The sequence below is a fragment of the Malaclemys terrapin genome, chromosome 19 (genome assembly GCF_027887155.1).
Source record: "Malaclemys terrapin pileata isolate rMalTer1 chromosome 19, rMalTer1.hap1, whole genome shotgun sequence".
NCBI classification, from domain to species: domain Eukaryota; kingdom Metazoa; phylum Chordata; order Testudines; family Emydidae; genus Malaclemys; species Malaclemys terrapin.
Genome location: NC_071523.1, coordinates 7860098 through 7879219, shown reverse-complemented (window position 1 = coordinate 7879219; position 19122 = coordinate 7860098). Strand labels below are relative to the sequence as shown.

Sequence of the window (19122 nt, the reverse complement as noted above, 5' to 3'; positions counted from 1 at the left end):
TCGTTCTGTGAGCAGATATAAAGCATTCTAACTGTAGGCCCCTGAATTTAATGCCCCAGCTTCTGCTGAGATTAACAGATTCAAGTCATGTTCCTGGCCATTCCACTACTTGGCTGATTTTGTCTGTCTGGCTTCTTGTGTTTGCATTCCTTCTGAGAGTATTATTCACCTCTGCCTCAGTTGCACCATTGAGTGGGACTGCACTGGGATCTTTGTTTTCTAAAGCACCAAAGAGACCATCCAAATTCTAGGTATTTCAAAACCTAAGGTCTGATTTGTGCCTGCAAAATTTGTGCGCACAGATACAATTTAAGCAAATAACTTGCTTGCTTTTTGAAGATAGATATTAAAGCCACTGACATGTCATGGAAGCTTATACTTTGAATGTCTCCGTCCCTCCAAAAACATTAAAGGCCCTTACCAACATCAGTGGTGTGACTGTTTAATTCATTAATGAGGTAGGGTTACCTCTTTTACAGATGGGGCAACTGCAGTACAAAGAGGTTGAGTGAGTGGCCCGAGGCCACACAATAGGCATTAGTAGAGCTAAAAATAGAACCCAGATCACCTGACTCCCATACCCTGCTTTAAACACCAGAAAAATGCTCTTTTTTAACATGTTACACAGTCTAGCCCATTTCTCTTATGTACTTCTTTTCTTCTTTCTTGAGACGTTCTTGCCAGAATCAGATTTTTGGTTTAGGAATTAATCTATCCTGCTGCTTATTTGAATTTCTAATCCTCAGTGACATCACAAGTGGCTGCCTAGGAGAGGATTGATGTCACAAAGAGAGGTTTCTAACTTCAGGTTGGGAATAAGGAGTAGGAGCAGATGAGATCTTTAGAAATAAATATCCTGTTTTCATACCGATGACTTTACTAATAAAGAGGTGAAAATCCCTAGAAAAAATGTCTGTAAAATTGTTTTTTCCATGAGACCTCAATAGCTCTTTAATCCTAAACAGACTCTTGCTATGAAGAGGGTAACGGCTTAAAGTGCATTTCTGGCTACATTACATATATCAATATACAAGCTAAGAAAATGACTCCTAGAACTGCTCTCCATTCGTGCTGATTAAAATAGATTTTGAGTTGAGATGGTTGTCTTTGGAGGTTACTGTTCTGTTAAATTAATGTTTCTTCCTCTCCTTCCCAGGCCTGCCCGTTGGCACAAAGCCAAAAAAGTACAGCTGACCCCAGGCCAGACAGAGGTGAAGATTGATTTGCCGCTGCCCATTGTGGCTTCAAACTTGATGATTGAATTTGCAGATTTCTATGAGAATTACCAGGCCTCCACAGAAACCCTGCAGTGCCCTCGGTGCAGCGCATCTGTCCCAGCCAACCCTGGGGTGTGTGGGAACTGTGGCGAGAATGTGTACCAGTGCCACAAGTGCAGGTGAGGTTATAATTCCTCCAGCCAGAGCCAGTAATTTGTAGGGCCCCTAGCACTGTGTACCATGTCAGATGCTTAGCAAACAGCCTCCTGTTGAATAAAACTGCACATTCATGTAGTTTAATCAGAATCAAATAGTCCACAAGTATAAAACAGGCTTTCAGGGATATAATGTGAATGTAGCCAAATAACAGAAACCAAATATAACATCCAAAAAAGCTACATTTAAAAAAAAAAAATTGCAAAGTCAAGCCCTCCGAAATTAGGAAATGGCGGAATTGAGGTTGCCCAGGGAATCTTAATTTGATGCCTTTGTTGATATGCATTATGATATAGACTAATGATCACATACTGTTTTGTTTTTTTCCCACACGACCTGTGTCTCAATCATTTCGCAGGATGGATGGTGCTCGCTGAATGAGCAGCTAGCTACTCAATGTTTTGTTTTAGCCTCATTGTTTGCAGTCTGGCCGCAGGTCTTATTTACTGCCACTGTTCAAACCCTGCTCTGACTATAGAATTATTAATTTCCTTCTGTCTCCCTCAACTCCTTGTCCCGTACCCTCCCCTCCTGGTGGCTCTTTGTCCCGTCTCCTTGTCCAGCCAGTCTGTGTCTCCTCCCAACTCTGAAGGATCCAAGGTGCTTTGCAAATTCATTAGGAGGGATCCTGTTGGTGTATATATACTGATCGCTCACAGCCACACTACACTACCTTACAGCGGGACATGAAGACAAAATTTTGTTGTTAAAACGCACCCTATGTGCTTCAAGTGGTCGGGTATTTGTGAGGCTACCAATGGGTATTGTGGCAGCTTGGGTGTTTTAATGCCCATCCATCTCATTTGTGCGAGAGAGTGTGCGTGCACACAGAGAAGTTAAAGCCTTCCCCACTGTCATTCACACACGCACTCCAATAAAACAGTTTTATTGCCCCCCTTTAATTCTTCTGATTTGCTTTTCAGATCCATTAATTATGATGAGAAGGATCCTTTCCTCTGCAATGCCTGTGGGTTCTGTAAATACGCTCGCTTTGACTTCATGCTTTATGCCAAGCCTTGCTGTGCAGTGGATCCAATAGAAAATGAAGAGGATCGGAAGAAGGTGAGACTAGTACAAGTAGTTTCACAACACACACAATATCCCTTAGACTTGCCAACAATCTAGTGACGTCAGAGGTGGTATCCCACCTGGGAGCGTTACAGAGGCAGTGTGCTTAGTGCCTGGAAGGGAGGGGGGAGTACCTTATGTCACTCCTTAGTGGCTAATGCAGGACGTGGCATTGATCATGGAGGTAAGTTTGCTTTGACACTGAGCCTTGTACAGGATCCCCTTCCCATCTCCAGCATTTCTGGGGATGTAAAGCGCAATGTCTCACTTAGAGGTGTCTTGCTGCATCAGGCAGGCAACTCTAAAAAAGTAGTAGCCAATGGCTTTCCTTCACTTGGCAAAGCAACCATCCAGTGCCATGTATGTAGCATCCATCGGTTCCATGTATGTAGGGCTCTGTGGTGAGAGGGGTGTTTGATTACAGTATTATTATTTGTTGTTTCTATTAGGGTAGTGCGTAGGAGCCCCAGTCATGGACCAGGGCCCCATTGTGCTAGGTTCTGTACAAGCATGGAACAAAAGGACAGTCTCTGCCCCAAAGCGCTTGCAATCTAAGTATAAGACAAGAGACAACAGAGGCGGGGAGTACAAGGAAGCAACGAGCCAATATTGGTCAGCATGGGAGGCAGTGGTATCTGCACCCCAGCATCCTAACGAATGGCAAGGTTTTTGTAGCCATCATGGCAAAGGAGAGTTTAAGGAGGTTTCTCAAGGAAGTTAACGAGGTAGCTTCACAGATGTTTATGGCGAACCCCCCCAACTGTGAGGGGCAGCGTGGGAGAAAGTACAAACAATCCTGGTTCTATACTGTTTTCCACATGCACAAATTTAAGTTTGTCTAACTAGATATTGTGCGCTTAGGCTCTGACTTGTGGCCATGATGACTTCCAGGAGCCCATATACCGAAAGCCTTGTAGGTAGCACTGCCTCTCAGAGACACTGAGAGGCAGAAATGATGGACGAATCAACAGCTGTTTCTGCTGGTGGGTGTAACACTATTTAAAGTTACACCCACCATAAATAAAAATCTTCTCTGAATGCAAGTGACATCAATTTTTTTTTCTTTCTTTCTTCTAAGGCAGTAACAAATATCAACACTCTTCTGGATAAGGCTGACAGAGTGTATCATCAGCTGATGGGACACCGACCGCAGCTGGAAAACCTGCTGTGTAAAGTAAACGAGGCTGCTCCCGAAAAGCCACAGGTAATGTGGGATAGACAAATCCCAGAATAAGGCACAGCTGACCTTAGCCAAGACCAGGCTTAATAAGACACTGACCTTAATGCTGCGTACCAGAAAGCAGCATTATTTCGATCAGGATTGTGATGGAAGGGAATGAAGTGAATGTGTTTTTGCTAGGGCTAGATCGAGTCCTGTGAATCCATAGACTTTGCTCTTAGACTGCCTTTATCTAACCCATCCTCTTCTGTAACTAGAACAGGAGTACTTGTGGCACCTTAGAGACTAACAAATTTATTAGAGCATAAGCTTTCGTGGACTACAGCCCACTTCTTCGGATGCAGTTCTTCTGTAACTGAAACTGTCATTCTGGTTTCACACTCCAGGCTTATATGAAGCAGCTTGCCAAGCCAGTTGCGTGTCGGTAAACTAGCCAGTACTGTAGTGTGTGGTCTACAGGTACATGAGTCTCTCTGGTATTTTCCAGAGTGTGTCATTGTGTGTGTTTAGTCTTGCCTGTTTTGAAGAATCTTCCTCTTGCCTGATTAGTATATTACAAAGTTACTGCAGAGAATGGCAAAGGGGCCTCTCCTTTCAAGCAGGTTTTCGTAGTAGAAAGCTTAATGTTTGAATAGTCCTCCCGTTGACTACTTGTTGCTGTAAACTTGCTGGTTATTTTCCCCTGCTCCCTGTGTTTCAGGAGGACTCCGGTAGCAGTGGTGGGATCAGCTCCTCCTCAGCTAGTGTGAACAGGTACATACTACAGCTAGCGCAGGAGTACTGTGGTGACTGCAAGAATTCTTTTGATGAACTCTCCAAGATCATTCAGGTATGAATATTCACTTCGTTGTGAATCTGGGCAACCCAGCGTCCTAAATTGCTTCAAACAATTGATCTAAAAAATGCAAAGCGAGCTGTGGCTGTTCTAAATTGACCCCCGTAGTAACAATAAGGGTTGCACTGCAGAAGAAATGTAGCAGATTTTCAGTGAACTCACGAGCTATCTTTCCTAAACGCTACGACAGCTGTTAATTCTCAGGCACTGCAGACCAAACCCTTAAACAACATAATGCTTGTAATGGGGAGAGCGTTGTCTACTGGTTAGAGGAGGTGCCTGGGAGTCAGGATTCCTCAGTTGTCTTGCTAGTTCTGCCACTGATGTGTGGTGACTTTGTCCAGGTCACTTTGCCTCTCTGCTTTCCCCTTCTGTCAGATGGGGGTAAAAATTACCTACCTCGTAAGTGCCGTGTGAGGTTTATAAATTACTCGTTTTAAAGTATGTTGAGATCTTTGGATAAAAATGTCTCTATATGAAATATATTAAGTGACCATAACTTGAGACCTGGATAAATTAAAAAATCATGATCATATGCTGCTTCTCCTTTTTCTTCACCATTTTGCATTTAGTTCCATTGAAATATGACATTTAAAAGTTAGTTTAGGAGGGGTTAAATCCTGCACAGTTTTAATTTCTCCTCTTTCTCTTTTGTATGTTTACAGAAAGTTTTTGCTTCTAGAAAGGAGCTCCTGGAATATGATCTCCAGCAGAGAGAGGCAGCAACCAAATCATCCCGAACCACTGTCCAGCCTACATTTACTGCCAGCCAATATCGTGCTTTGTCTGTCTTAGGCTGTGGCCACACATCTTCAACAAAATGTTATGGCTGTGCTTCAGCCGTCACTGAGCACTGCATAACGCTGCTCCGGGCCCTGGCAACCAACTCTGCCATCAGGCACATTCTTGTGTCCCAGGGCCTTATCCGAGAGCTGTTTGATTACAACTTGCGCCGAGGTGCTGCCACGATGCGGGAGGAGGTCCGTCAGCTGATGTGCCTTCTGACCAGGTTAGACTCGGTTCTGCATCTGCTTAGGGCGCTTCATACTTGTTGGTTCCAGTTTTAGTGAGGTAGATGCACTAACAGAAAATCATTTGAAGTAGCCATATAATTAATGATATTGACACCTGCTGTAGTTAACACAGTTTCACCCAAAGACCAGTTGAGCTCTCCCACTGCAATGTTAACTGTGGCTCAATCACTTTGAGCGCGGATTGGCATTGTAAAGGATTTAGGGCTTGCCCATCCAGCTTTTCCATAAGCATTCCACTTCAAACAAACATTTGTGTTTAACAGCTGAGCTCTGGGAAGCTCTGGACTTGTGGTGGTGTATGTGAGTGTTCACACACATTCCTACTTGTAATAAGATTGTTCCTAGTGGAATGGGAGTTGGCTATCCTGAACTCGATTTCTGCCATTTACACGGACTTTCTGTAGGTCAACGTTTTCAAAAGTAGCCACAGTTTTTGAGTGCCTCAGTTTGAGAGAGCCTAAACGTGGTTTTTAGAAGGCGCTCAGCATTTCAGCAGGAGTTTTGGAGGCTCAGCAGTTCAGAAAATCGGGAACAGGGTCTCCCAAGTTTTTGCATCCTAAATAAATTACTTTGAAAGTTGGACATTAGTATGTCTGTGCCTCAGTTTCCTCCTCTGTAGAAGTTGATTTATCAAGTTGTGGTCTTAGTCAGAAAAGTGCTGGTTGGAGAGGCTTGCTATAAATTTTAGATGAACCAGACTGAAATGAGAGGCGCTTTGTGTATCTGAGAAATGTCTGCAAGCAGTGTTTAATAGCATTTACTTCGCTTCTGAAATCAGAGACAATCCAGAGGCCACACAACAAATGAATGACCTAATCATTGGGAAGGTTTCTGCAGCTCTGAAAGGACACTGGGCAAACCCTGATCTGGTGAGGAACTCCAGTATTTTACTATTTCTCTTCTTTCTCCCCTGCCCCTCTCCAGTGGCCTTTTGATTCTAATAATTGATTTCTGTAAAATGGTGTTTCCAATCAATCCGTAGTCAGGAGGGCATTTCTGTCTTGGTAGGCACTGTGGCACAGGCTGAAGTCAAGCATCACACGACGTGATGGTGGGCTAGCTTCCCTGCTCAGCACTGCCAATACATCTCAGTCTTCACTTTTAGCACTCCATCCTGGGCCTCTCTCAAACAGGTTGCCAGTCATCTGAGATAGAGGCTTTGAGTTGAGATCACCAAAATTAATGTACTTCGAACCCCAGCTTCCAGATATTGAAGAAACAGCAAGGACTGTACTCTGTCCTCAAGCCTTCGTAAAGCTTTGTACATTTTTCCGTTGCAGGCTAGCAGCCTCCAGTATGAAATGTTACTGCTAACAGATTCCATCTCTAAGGAAGATAGCTGCTGGGAGCTGCGTCTGCGCTGTGGTACGTTCAAACAACTAGTAAGGGGGTTTAATTTAAAAAGCATGAGTTAGGTGTCTGTGGAAATGGGAAATTCCTGATACAGTGTAGTAATCCTAGCACAGATGAGCTGGTAAGTGGGGTCAGTGGTGGGGGAGTCAGCTGTAGGCTTTATGGGGGCAGTATATACAACAGGAGTGCTGGGAGGAGAACATGGAGAGGGTAGAACTAGAGGCAAAGGGAAGTGGGATCTTTTCCCTATCACGGGCACATTTCTCTTCATTAGAATGTGATAGATCAACCCAGGATATGAGATCTTGCCTTCTGTTGAAGACTCTTGATTTGTGTGTATGGCAATAGTACCTCTTCTAGACTAGATGCAATAAATCGATCCCTGCTGGATTGATCGCTGCCCACCGATCTGGCAGTTAGTGTAGACATACCCTTAGCCTTACTGCATACTCATTAACGGCATTAATCTCTGTGTCCTCCTTTCAGCTCTCAGCCTCTTCTTGATGGCAGTGAACATTAAAACTCCTGTGGTTGTTGAGAACATCACCCTAATGTGTCTGCGAATTCTACAAAAACTGATCAAACCGCCTGCTCCAACCAGCAAGAAAAACAAGGTACCTCCCTTGACACTTCGGACTGAGCAAAGAGACTGAAATCTGAGACATAGTAGTGTGTCAGGAAAAAAATACCGTATGTACAGGTTTCCAGTTCCTGGTCACTGCTGCTCTAGAAGCACAAGACCACATGCATTGGAATCCAGTGACGGGTGGATATATCTAAGGGTCTGTCCACTTTCTCCTGCACAGCTTTAAGATGCATAGAAAGAGGGCCCTCAAGGCAGTGACTGTTACTTTATACAGGTTCTTACAGGACCTTACCTAGCTTTTTTGAAGCAAGTACATCTATTGATGTTTATCTCAACCGAACATTTGTACATGTAGCGCTCTAACAAGTTTTGACAAAAAATTGATCAACTTCTCTGTGTGACACATGCTCCAGTTGTGAATGGGTCACGACCCTGGTGTCTGACTTGGATTGTCCGATGTCAGACGTGGGATACGGAACTCCATAACAGTATCAACCTTTTATATTAGAATAAAGCATCCTCATTTAAATGATAGGTCATCAGTGTCATGGACAAAAAGCAGGGGATGTACACAGATAGCTCAGTATCATTTGCACTGAAGTAAAGTGGTCTAAACTTACATAATTGAAACTAGTGTTCTGATTACATAGAGCAAACCTTGCTGGTATAGTTGCCTCTTCTTCTGTGGAGAGCTCTGTTTACCTATCCATTGTGCAGGCATGTCTGATTGTTCTGCCATAGGAATCGTTTGTCTCGGGAACAAAATTTGCTTTTTGAGGCTGTCGCAGACTTTCTGTTAGTCTTAAAGGTGCCACAGGACCCTCTGTTGCTTTTTACAGACTTGAGGCTTTCCCTTTGCTTCCTAGGACATCCCAGTCGATGCGCTCACCACTGTTAAACCTTACAGCAATGAGATCCATGCCCAGGCTCAGCTCTGGCTCAAGAGGGACCCTAAAGCATCATATGAGGCCTGGAAAAAGTGCCTCCCTGCTAGAGGTAGAGTCCTGTCCTTTTACTTATCTTTTCTAAAGGGAGTGAAATTGTGCAAAGAACATTTGTATGTGTCCAGGTTTGAGTGCTGACCTAGTTAGCGGGTCCTAAAACTGCTGCCTGTCTCCTTCCCTCTTGTTCACAACTGATATAATCTCTGCACTTCTACTTCAGCTGCAGAATGGGCAGACTCAGCGCTGCCATCTCTGAGGAGCTGCTAGGCCTGTGGCTCGACCCCTGTGGCCGAGAGAGTTCTTGGAATAAAATCAGACATTGGAGGCCATATGGTCTAATGGTGGGAATACAGGGTTGGGCCCCCAGGACTGAGTGCTACTTCAGGCTCTGCCACTGACTAACTTTGTGGTCTTGGGCAAGGCACTTAATCTCTCTCTGCCTCAGTAGGCAGTCTATAGAATTGGTTGCTACCACCTCCCTTATAGGGCTGTTGTGATGAATAATTGTCTGTACATCATTAATTCTGAAAACTCCATCCCTTCGTAATATAAATTATAAAATCTCAAGGCTCATGGGCTGAGCAGTTCCCAGTTTACCAACGTGATTATCACTGTACAGTATGATTATAATATGCAGGACTCACCTGGTGTATGGATCTTCTTTACTCTCACTTGGAGGATTCATGCCTCTTTGTTGATTTGGGTATAAAGTGCTATGCACACCTATGTACTATAGAAATAATACATTAATGCAACTTGGGTACTTAAAGGGCCAACTCTGTGCCTTGGTGTCAGCACATTGCAGTAGCATGAGAGGAATTGGAGTTCCGGACTCCTTCAGACCTGACACAGCAGTGCTGCAGTGGCAGTGGGCATATTCTCTGGGAACATCAGGAGGGAAGTACTACAGCAATCCTCACAGCCAACTTGAGAGCAGTACCCAAGGAAGTCATGTGTTGCATTTCTTGGCCAGAAGGAAGGTTGGCCCAGTGGAGGTTTGAAAATGGCAGCGGAAGGGAGCACAGGAGGATTCCCGGTGCTCCTAGAGGGGTTTGGAGGGTTCCAGCAGGAAAAAAAAACAGAGCTACATGGAATCCTCTATTTCCTCAAAGCAGGGGGTTGTATTCACAGGGAAAGGGAACTCTTAGAGCTCCTTTGCACAAGGTGTGTTCATAGGGAATGGGAGCTGACAGTTCCCTTAAGCTGTGTTGATATTGTAGGTACAGAAGCCAATGGGAAAGCTCCCAGCAGAACTGAGCTTCGCCAGCTCTACTTGTCAGAAAAGTATGTTTGGAAATGGAAACAGTTCATGAGCCGACATGGGAAGAGAACCTGCCCTCTGGATCTCAAACTGGGACATAACAACTGGTTGCGACAGGTAAACATCCTGGAGGCATCCAGTGCACAACCCAAGAATTGTAGCATTCTCAATCATTGATGGTTTTTATCTCCCAGCTCTACAACTGGTTGTTGGTAGTGTCTCTTCAAGCAAACCATGAGGTGTCAAAGGAGCTGTGGTTTGGAGACGCTGTGCCCACTGCAACTTTTATGCGAGTGGGGTCCTTGTCGGATAGCTGAAAGAAAAGGGGTGTTGCCCCTTTAAGGACTCCTTTATAGCAGGTTGGGATTAAGGGGAAAGCTTTCAAGAATGAACAGGAAGGGCAGGAACCAGTTGGAGCTGGGACAGGACAAGGTCTCTACATTGCCCTTCCTGCTGACTGACAGAGTGGGATGGTATTTATACCCCTAGGGCTGGGTCCATGGAAATGCCATTTAAAAACATAACTCCCAGCTTTCTGCCTTCTTTTAAAACTCTCTGGACCTTTGAGTGACCTTGTGATCACCACTGACTTTGTCCTGTCCAATCACATCTAAAGGCTTGTCTGCAAAAACGCTTCGTTCCCAGCAAGCTGGGGTGCAAATCTACTCTGTACCAGCCTGCTACACACAAAGTGTCCATGTGGATGCTGCTGCCACGCACCAAAAGTTCTCTAGTGCGCTTTGAGCTACTCTGCTTTGAAACAGTGTAGATTTTTACACCACAGCTTGCTGTGAAGTAAGTGTCCATGTCAACAATCTCTAGGTCTCTGGCATGGCAATACAGAGCACTACTGCTAGGCCACCAGTTGCCCCCATGTTGGTCTCATTTTAGTGACTGTCACTGGTTTACCTATCCACATCCAATGACATCATGTGTTTTAATTTCCCCACCTTAGGTACTGTTTACTCCTGCAACCCAAGCTGCCAGGCAGGCTGCATGCACTATTGTGGAAGCTCTGGCTACCATCCCCAGCCGGAAGCAGCAGGTCCTCGATCTCCTTACCAGGTATCTCACAAGGTGCTTAGCTTTGTAGCGCCACAGTGAATCACATAATTTGATTTCTCTGATCCCCACTAAAACTTGCACATCACTCCTTTAAGAATTCGCACCACAATTGCTAGAGTACGGCTCCCCTGGGCATTTACTGCTTTACAGGAGCAGCACTTAACACTGATAGAACTGGTATTGGGGAGAAAAAGCACAAATGGGGAAAGGCAACCTCCTTACAGCTCTTCTCCTACCTTGTTTCCCTACCATCTATCACAGTTACAAGGTGAACCATGCCTGAGATCCCTTTCGGTTCCTCTCAAGTGCTGCACCCCTTAGGTGACAGGCCTAGCTTCCTGATCCTCGCTGTGGGTGGAACCACATAGTCCAGCCACTCTCGGTCTGGGTCCTCTGGGCCATTCCCCATCCATGTTAATGTGACCAGCTCAGCTGCGTTGGACACCTGTAAGCCCTTTCATTCCTAGGGTCTGTGACTGGGACATTGATAAAAATGACTTAGAAACAGTCTTCAAAACAAAGCATTATTTGTTCTTTTCCCCCAGAGGTAGAATGTGCACAGGGCAATGGGTAAAATTGATAAGTCTTGCACCGTAATTGATCCTTGCCAGGTTTTGTAAGTTCCCCTCAGCTAATCCCCATCTCTGGGACAAACAGACCGTCCTGCTCACAGCATGCTCTCTCTATCTGTGTGTTCCTTTGCCAGCCTGTCAGCTTCCACTGACACTCTCTGGGCAGCCTCTCTGTCCACTCAAGCACCAACCTTTTCTGGTCCTCTAATGGTTTGGTGTTCCCTTTGATCTCTCTCTTCCCAGCCTTGGCAAAACAGCTCTGTCACCAGGGCTGGAGTTGAGGAGTTGCTTCTTCACAGCTATAAAACTGGCTTTTGTTTGGAGTATTTATTGGGATGTTCCTTATCTAGGCCATTATTTTACCATTCTTATTTGGTTCCTTTAACAACCCCTTTTGAGCTAACTCCCTGGCAAGTTAACACTCAAAGGCATACACCATATTTATAAAAAAAAATTATAGCTATTTCCCAGGTTGCTGCACCATCCTTAAGTTCTGAGTGCTTCTTGTCACTAGGAAGCAGTTAACTTCTGTTTCCCTGTGTTAGCTACTTGGATGAGCTGAGCATTGCTGGAGAGTGTGCTGCCGAGTACCTGGCTTTGTATCAGAAACTCATCAAGCCCGCCCACTGGAAGGTGTACCTGGCAGCAAGAGGCGTTCTGCCCTACGTCGGCAACCTCATCACTAAGGTACAGATCTGTAAGAAGGAAGCCAAGTAAATAGTACGAGGAAGCTGGTGCCAACCTTGCCATAGGCGCCGACTCTGGGTGCTCCGGGGCTGGAATACCCACAGGGAAAAATTAGTGGGTGCTCAGCACCCACTGGCAGCCAAGCTCTCCTCATCCCCTACCCCACCACCACCTCCTCCTCCCCCCCAAATGCATTGCATTCCCGCTCCTCTGCCTATCTTCCCGTGCTTCCCCCTCCCCCCCCGGCCGCCACCAAACAGCTGTTTGGCAGCGTGCTGGGAGGGAGGGGGAGGAGCGGGAATGTGTCATGCTCAGGGGAGGAGGCGGGGCTGGGGTGGCGATTTGGGGAAGGAGTTGGAATAGGGCAGGGAGGGGCGGAGTTGGGGCGGGGACTTTGGGAAAGGGGTTGGAATGGGGGTGGGGTGGGAGAAGGCGGGGCTGCATGGAAGGGGTGGAGTGGGGGCAGGGGCAGAGTGAGGGGGTCGAGCACCCAGGAGAAAGCAGGGAAGTCGGCACCTGTGAACCTTGCAGCTCCCCTCAAGCCCTACAATGTCAGTCTCCTCGCCTGGTTTCTGCGCTCTAAGAGCTGCACCCGTTTGCTTTTGTGCATGATTCCGAATTTCTCTTTCCTCCCTGTGGGATCAGTTGTATAAAGTTGGTATTTCTGAGCTGACGCCCATCACTATGGGCAGCAGTGGCTTATAGTAATTCTTAACCCCAGCTGCTCCGTGCCTTGATGTGAGCTGGCCACTTCCCTTTATTTAAGTATTCCACAGGCAACTGTGCCGAGGAGCAAAAACGTCTGGTCCGTTGACTCGGCAGCAGCTCTGTGCCCAAACACCATGTCCTGGCTGACGGACTGGGCGGGCTCAGAGAGCAAATAGTGACCGCGGAGCAGAAGCATTAGGTCTGCTCCAGTTCCTCCAGCATGAACTATGGGCTGATTGGAGGGAATGTTTTTACGTTACAGTTTTCAAGTCGTTGGGTTTCAGCAGCCCTTGATACTCAAGTTTATTGCAGTGAAATCCAATCCTAGCCCACAGCAAACCCTACCGGAACCTGAAGAGGCTGAATAAAATGTTACAGGCACAGTTATGTACAATGCCCCTGCTGTGCAACGGAGCATACCAGGTGCATCCTGACATCACATCATTTGTATTGAGCAATGGCGATGCGATGATTGACCAACAGAGAGATGTGTAATAGAAATGAGATGAGTAAGTGGATGAGAATAGGAATACAGCTTGGGCACCAGTGGACAGATTGTCGTCTTACTTTGGTCTGCAGTTCTGGCTTTTACATAGCCAGCCCCAGTCCTCTATTGTGTCCATTAGAAACATGGTGTTTTTGCTTTGAGTCTGCCGAGCATGCATCAGCCGGTCATTCCTGGCACCTGTAGTTTGCTTTGCTGCTTTGTCATGTAGATGGTGTTTGTTCTTTTTAGGAAATAGCTCGTTTACTTGCCCTGGAGGAAGCCACACTCAGCACTGACCTGCAGCAGGGATATGCCTTGAAGAGCCTCACAGGTACCTAGTTGCACCCCCCATATAATGGTCACATATTAAGATCTGCAGCATGGTTCACTGCATTTCAAAAGCATGTAGCGGTTTCAAACTGTTCCCCAATGTAGGTGTAAATATCATCAGAGCTGGCTTAAACATAAGAGGCCAGGGGAGTAGCCAAGAGAAAAGAGCCACTGTGGAACTGCCAGTCCCTCCTCAGACACACTCCCTAGGCTGGAGAAAAGAGCCCCCAATCCCACAAGTGGAGTTCAGTGAGGAAGTTATAAGCCCCACACTTGGGAGATTGATTGCTCCCATTCCTCTCCTCTTCTCTGATCATATTTGGTCTAGCATACACAGGGCCGGCTCTGGCTTTTTTGCAGCCCCAGGCAAAACACCTCCCGCCGCCCCCGGCGGGGATCGCAGCAGGGGAGGGCGGCGAGCCCGGCCGCGGGCCTGCTCTCCCCGACCAGCCAGAGCGCCGGGGGGAGGGCGGCGAGCCCGGCCGGGGCTCCGCTCTCCCCGACCGGCCAGAGCGCCGGGGGGAGGGCGGCGAGCCCGGCCGGGGCTCCGCTCTCCCCGACCGGCCAGAGCGCCGGGGGGAGGGCGGCGAGCCCGGCCGGGGCTCCGCTCTCCCCGACCGGCCAGAGCGCCGGGGGGGAGGGCGGCCTCCCTCCAGGTGCCGCCCCAAGCACATGCTTGGTGGGCTGGTGCCTGGAGCCGGCCCTGAGCATACAAGCCATCCCCATCCCAAAAATGGGCCCGTCTTTTCACCCTAAATCTTTTGGCTTATATAGGAGTAGGTTGGGTAAGTAACAGACTGGATATCAGGAGTCACTGCAGGATATTTCATTTTCTTGTTCCCTTCACAGGATAGTTCTAGATTTGCTGGCCATGTGTAATACGTAGCTAACAAAGCAAATAGAGTCTCCTGGTTCCTGAATCTCTCCTGTTTTCGTAGGGCTTCTCTCTTCCTTTGTGGAAGTGGAGTCCATCAAACGACACTTCAAGAGCCGTCTGGTGGGCACAGTCCTGAATGGCTATCTCTGCCTGAGGAAGCTGGTGGTGCAGAGAACGAAGCTAATTGATGAGACCCAGGACATGCTGCTGGAGATGCTGGAGGATATGACAACAGGTAGACACAACTGGGTTCCAGGAATCCTGACGATAGATCACCTGAGAAGACAAGACCTGTAGTGCAGCCCCACAAAGGAACAACTTCAAGGACCCCACAACAGGGATTTTCATGACTTTGGCCACCACATCATGTTGGTTTTAAAGCACATCGTACAACATTTCAAAACTATGGCATGATATATACTAGCCATGGGATTACAAACACTAATGTAGGTCAATGGTTCTCTCGCCTCCCCTCCCTTCATCATGTAATAAACCTAGCAAGTAGAACCCCTTGCCATTCCTGGCCATAGGGAAACTTTAAAGAAAATGCCTGGAAGAGACCTTTATTAGTTCCCAGGAATTTCATGCTTTGTTATGAAAGGATCATTTTCTCTTGGCGCTAGTGTGCAAAGAGGTTTCCTGGTTACCATGAACCCATAGCGATTTCCCCAGCAATGTTAAACAGATACTTTTCAGAAGAGAGGTAGCCTTGAAGTGTGCTACTTACTGCAAGAGGAGGTGATGTATGTGTTGGGCTAAACGGAGCCCACTGAAAAATTAGATTAATATGAAACACTCCCTTCTCTTTGCAGGCACAGAATCTGAAACAAAGGCATTTATGGCAGTGTGTATTGAAACTGCTAAACGCTACAGCCTTGATGACTATAGGACTCCTGTCTTCATCTTTGAGAGACTTTGCAGTATTATCTATCCAGTAAGTGAGCAGACACCTGCAGTCATTTGCAGGTCTTGTATATGTCCTCAGAATGAAACAAGCTTGTCAAAGTAGTTGTTTACACTTCAGCAGAACAGATCCCAACGCTGTGCTGACTCCACTGATTTTTGGTTTGACGTTAACCAGTGTAGAATTGTACTAGTGTGCTGTCCCCACTCTGGGACCTCATACCAGTGCTGGGTTCCTGTACCAGTGCTGAGCAGGTGAGAAGCCTGAGGCTTGGCCTTAGTGTGCAGTGAGGAATTTGCTTACAGAAGATGATCTGGTATTATCAGGTCTCCTCTGAGGTCTGTAGGTACAGCAGGGGGAGCTAGTGATTCTACTGTCTTAGAGAAAATCCTGGTAACGGTTATGAGGATGAAAGACATGTTTAGGGAAATCTTCACCCACTCTCCCTTTGCTTTTGCTCTTAAGGAAGAAAATGAAGTGACTGAGTTCTTTGTAACGCTGGAGAAAGATCCCCAGCAGGAAGATTTCTTGCAGGGAAGGATGCCAGGGAACCCCTACAGCAGTAATGAGCCTGGCATTGGGCCGCTCATGAGGGACATCAAGAACAAAATCTGTCAGGACTGCGACCTGGTGGCTCTATTAGAGGATGACAGTGGAATGGAGGTGAGAATGCACAACTGCTGACCACGTGCTGAGAAACATGGGAGCAGGTTTCTGGTCAGGCTGGTGATCAGCATCAGTGATGTGGTGTGAGCTTGTGCTCAGATTTTTTTATTTCCCCCCTTTCAGCTTCTGGTGAACAATAAGATCATCAGCTTGGATCTTCCTGTGGCTGAGGTCTACAAGAAGGTCTGGTGCCCCACCAATGAGGTATGTGCTTGTGGCCCCCTGCTCTGTGTTTTATAAAACCATACCAGATGGGGTCAGCTTTTGCCTCTGGTGCCTCGTTGCTCAAGATCTCTCCATGCACTCATTTGGGAGCTGGAAAGCGCCTCTGTTACTCATCCCTGCAATGCTGGTGGCTTAGAAGCACATAACACTGACTCAGCTAAGAATAGTGACTGTGTTGTGCTTATGCATTTGCAGAAATCTGAGCTGGCTTCTCAGACAAGGACTCTTCTGACCCTTCTGTTAAAAAACAGCTGCATTTTATGTCCCGGCCTTTCACTTCACACTCCATCTGCATGTGGCAGCTTGATATATGTATCGCCTGGGACACCAGATTGCTCTATTATTCTGCATTTCAATGTCTGTGGAGGAAGAGTATCTGATATCAATAGTATTTTATACTGCTCGTGCCTTTCATTTAAGGATCTCCAAGAACTTAAGACGTTAATCCTTACAATGTGTCTTTGAGGTGATGGTAGGTATTGCCCCATTTTAGTTCTGCAGAAAAAAGACAATGAGTTTAAGGGACTTACCCAAGCTGTCACAGCAGGAAGGAGTTTGTTCTATTTCCATTCTGCAGTCAGCCTACTGTGACACCTTGGGCACCTGTCGAGAGGTGTCTGCCTTGTTTGTGAGGGTTTAGTTTAGTGGATAGCACTAAAAAGGAAGCTGTCAGTGTACATCTTGCATGCAGAAAATGTGTGCCTTACCGCTCCTGCTAATAGGACTGGAGATGATTAAGGCTGACGGAGGATTTTTTAAATCTTATTTTCTATTTCTTGTTTATGCCCAGTTTACTCTTTGCATCTTGCTCACCTCGGACAAGAAAACTTTACTGGTCGTTTTCACTTTCTGATCTCAGTGTTTCATTTCACAATGCTGCTGCGGCAGGTTCAAATAAATCCTGTTTTCTTTGAAATAATACCAGTGCCTAGCTCATATGCAGTCTAGTGCTGTTCATTTGGGGCAGCACCTCTGATCAGGCTTGTGAGTAAAAACCTTTGTGGTGCAAAATCAAGCCTGAAGCCAGTTGATAGTCACCTTTTTCCATTAAGCAGCAGCACCGGTTGGGGAAGTGAGTTCTGGTCTTCAGGGTGCATGTGAGCTGCCCAAAAAAGCAAGGCTGAATATTCCATGTGCTCCCCTCAGACTCCTTTTATGTATTCAGCATTTGGAAGTGCTGTTTGTGTGCGATGTTCTTCTGTAGCCAGTGTATTGCTTTCCCAGGATGCACTGCTGGATGTGAAAGGCTGAGTTTGTTCAGCATTACTGTCACTAACAGCTTTCATCTGTCTTCCTTTGTGTGCATTGCTCCAAAGCACTTCTGGAGCTCCATCTTGCATTCCCTAGGAAATAGACAGGCTCACAAGAAGCTAACCTCAGGCCTGTTTTGTTTCCCTTGTCTCTCTCACTAGCTTTTTTTGTTCATCTGCCATTTTACCAGGGCCCCTGTGGTGTTAATTGCTGGTCTCTAGCATGGCCTTTGAGTAGATCTTCCCCCAGGGCTTTCCCTGTGCTTATGTATTTGCTATGACATTAAGCACTGCTTATTCCACATTAGGCTTAGTGTGCTCTCTGACAGGTTTTTTCTCTCAAGGTCTCCTGTTCCCAAAGCTACGGGTTTTTTCCTTCTTTGTATTCAGACCTATAGTGTTAAAATGATAAGTTCAGTGATACACACTCAGCCAGTGTTTCTGGCTGGAAATGCATCCTGCTACCTGACTCGCTTCCCGCAGGAAGGGGACAGCTAGTCCTTTACGGTGTTTGCACACTTCCCAATACCCTTTTTTACTTAAAGCTCATCAAAATGCCATTTACTCTTTTCTCCTTCATTTCCCATTGCTGGGAGGTTTGTCTGTTTAAAAACACCAGTCCAATTAGCCTCTCTTTCTCGCTGATTTATTGGGCAACACCCCATCCAACTTATTTACCAGTCTTTTCCAGGGTTGTGCCATGGAATCAGCCGAAAAGATTGATTATAGAGCAGGTACCCTCTCTGAGGACATACATGTCTCACCTCCCCCCTTTTTCTTGGCTATGTCTTTCACTGATGTGATACCACAGTGCAGCCTATTACTAAAGGAATCTGTCATGAAGGCAGGTGATGTAAGAGGGAGAACTGTTAATTAGACACACAGTTTGGTAATGGGCCTTATTAGGAAACAGACTAGACTAAATGATGGTTTAGTGGGGTTTGATGAAGATGGGGTTTTGGAGAGACTCTAGAAAGATTAAAAAGTGGAGAAATGAGCCATTGCAAAAATTTCCCTGCATTATCTTCTGCTTTGGGGTGAAAGGAAACTGAAGCTTAAATGTCTGTCATCCCCTCTAAAGGAAACATCATTGGACTACTGGGCATTTTCAGAGACACCAGCATAGCAAACATGACACTTGTCTAATTCTTCTCCCCAGGGGGAGCCAATGAGGATCATTTACCGCATGCGAGGGTTGCTAGGAGATGCGACTGAAGAATTCATTGAGTCGCTGGACTCCACTACAGGTAATGTATTTGTTCCTTAGAAACTGGAATTAGATTTGGAGTGTGGGGCTCACTACGGAAGTATGGCACCATTAACCTTACAGCACTGAGCTTATATTTGACTGACAAACAATTCTTTTGCTATATTTACCTCCTGTGCCAGGAATAGATTAAATAATCAACACTATCTTATAATATCAATGTGGATAATTATATAGCCCCCCTCATTGTAGTATCTGAGCACGACATAAACATGAATGAATTTATCCTCACAATCCCCCTCTGAGTTCAGAAAGTATCATTTCCATTTTATAGAGATGCAGAGAGATTAAGCCATTTGCCCAAGATCTCACAGGAAATTTGTGGCACTGTTTGGAATCAAACTCAGTCCAGTGCTTTAATGACAAGACTATCTTTTCTCTGACTTCAGA

General features: G+C 46.2%; 1 protein-coding gene across 1 annotated transcript in view; it reads left to right on the top strand.

Annotated features, from left to right (window-relative positions):
- UBR4 (ubiquitin protein ligase E3 component n-recognin 4) overlaps positions 1–19122 on the top strand; it is a 122417-nt gene that overhangs the window by 82813 nt on the left and 20482 nt on the right. The window contains exons 74-91 of the mRNA XM_054009407.1: positions 1157–1396; positions 2357–2495; positions 3580–3705; positions 4382–4510; positions 5182–5525; positions 6329–6419; positions 6831–6915; positions 7390–7517; positions 8356–8485; positions 9654–9811; positions 10650–10759; positions 11877–12018; positions 13463–13544; positions 14482–14655; positions 15233–15354; positions 15790–15987; positions 16114–16194; positions 18625–18712. Coding sequence (XP_053865382.1) covers positions 1157–1396; positions 2357–2495; positions 3580–3705; positions 4382–4510; positions 5182–5525; positions 6329–6419; positions 6831–6915; positions 7390–7517; positions 8356–8485; positions 9654–9811; positions 10650–10759; positions 11877–12018; positions 13463–13544; positions 14482–14655; positions 15233–15354; positions 15790–15987; positions 16114–16194; positions 18625–18712 — 2567 coding nt within the window. The remainder of the gene's footprint in view (positions 1–1156; positions 1397–2356; positions 2496–3579; positions 3706–4381; positions 4511–5181; positions 5526–6328; positions 6420–6830; positions 6916–7389; positions 7518–8355; positions 8486–9653; positions 9812–10649; positions 10760–11876; positions 12019–13462; positions 13545–14481; positions 14656–15232; positions 15355–15789; positions 15988–16113; positions 16195–18624; positions 18713–19122) is intronic.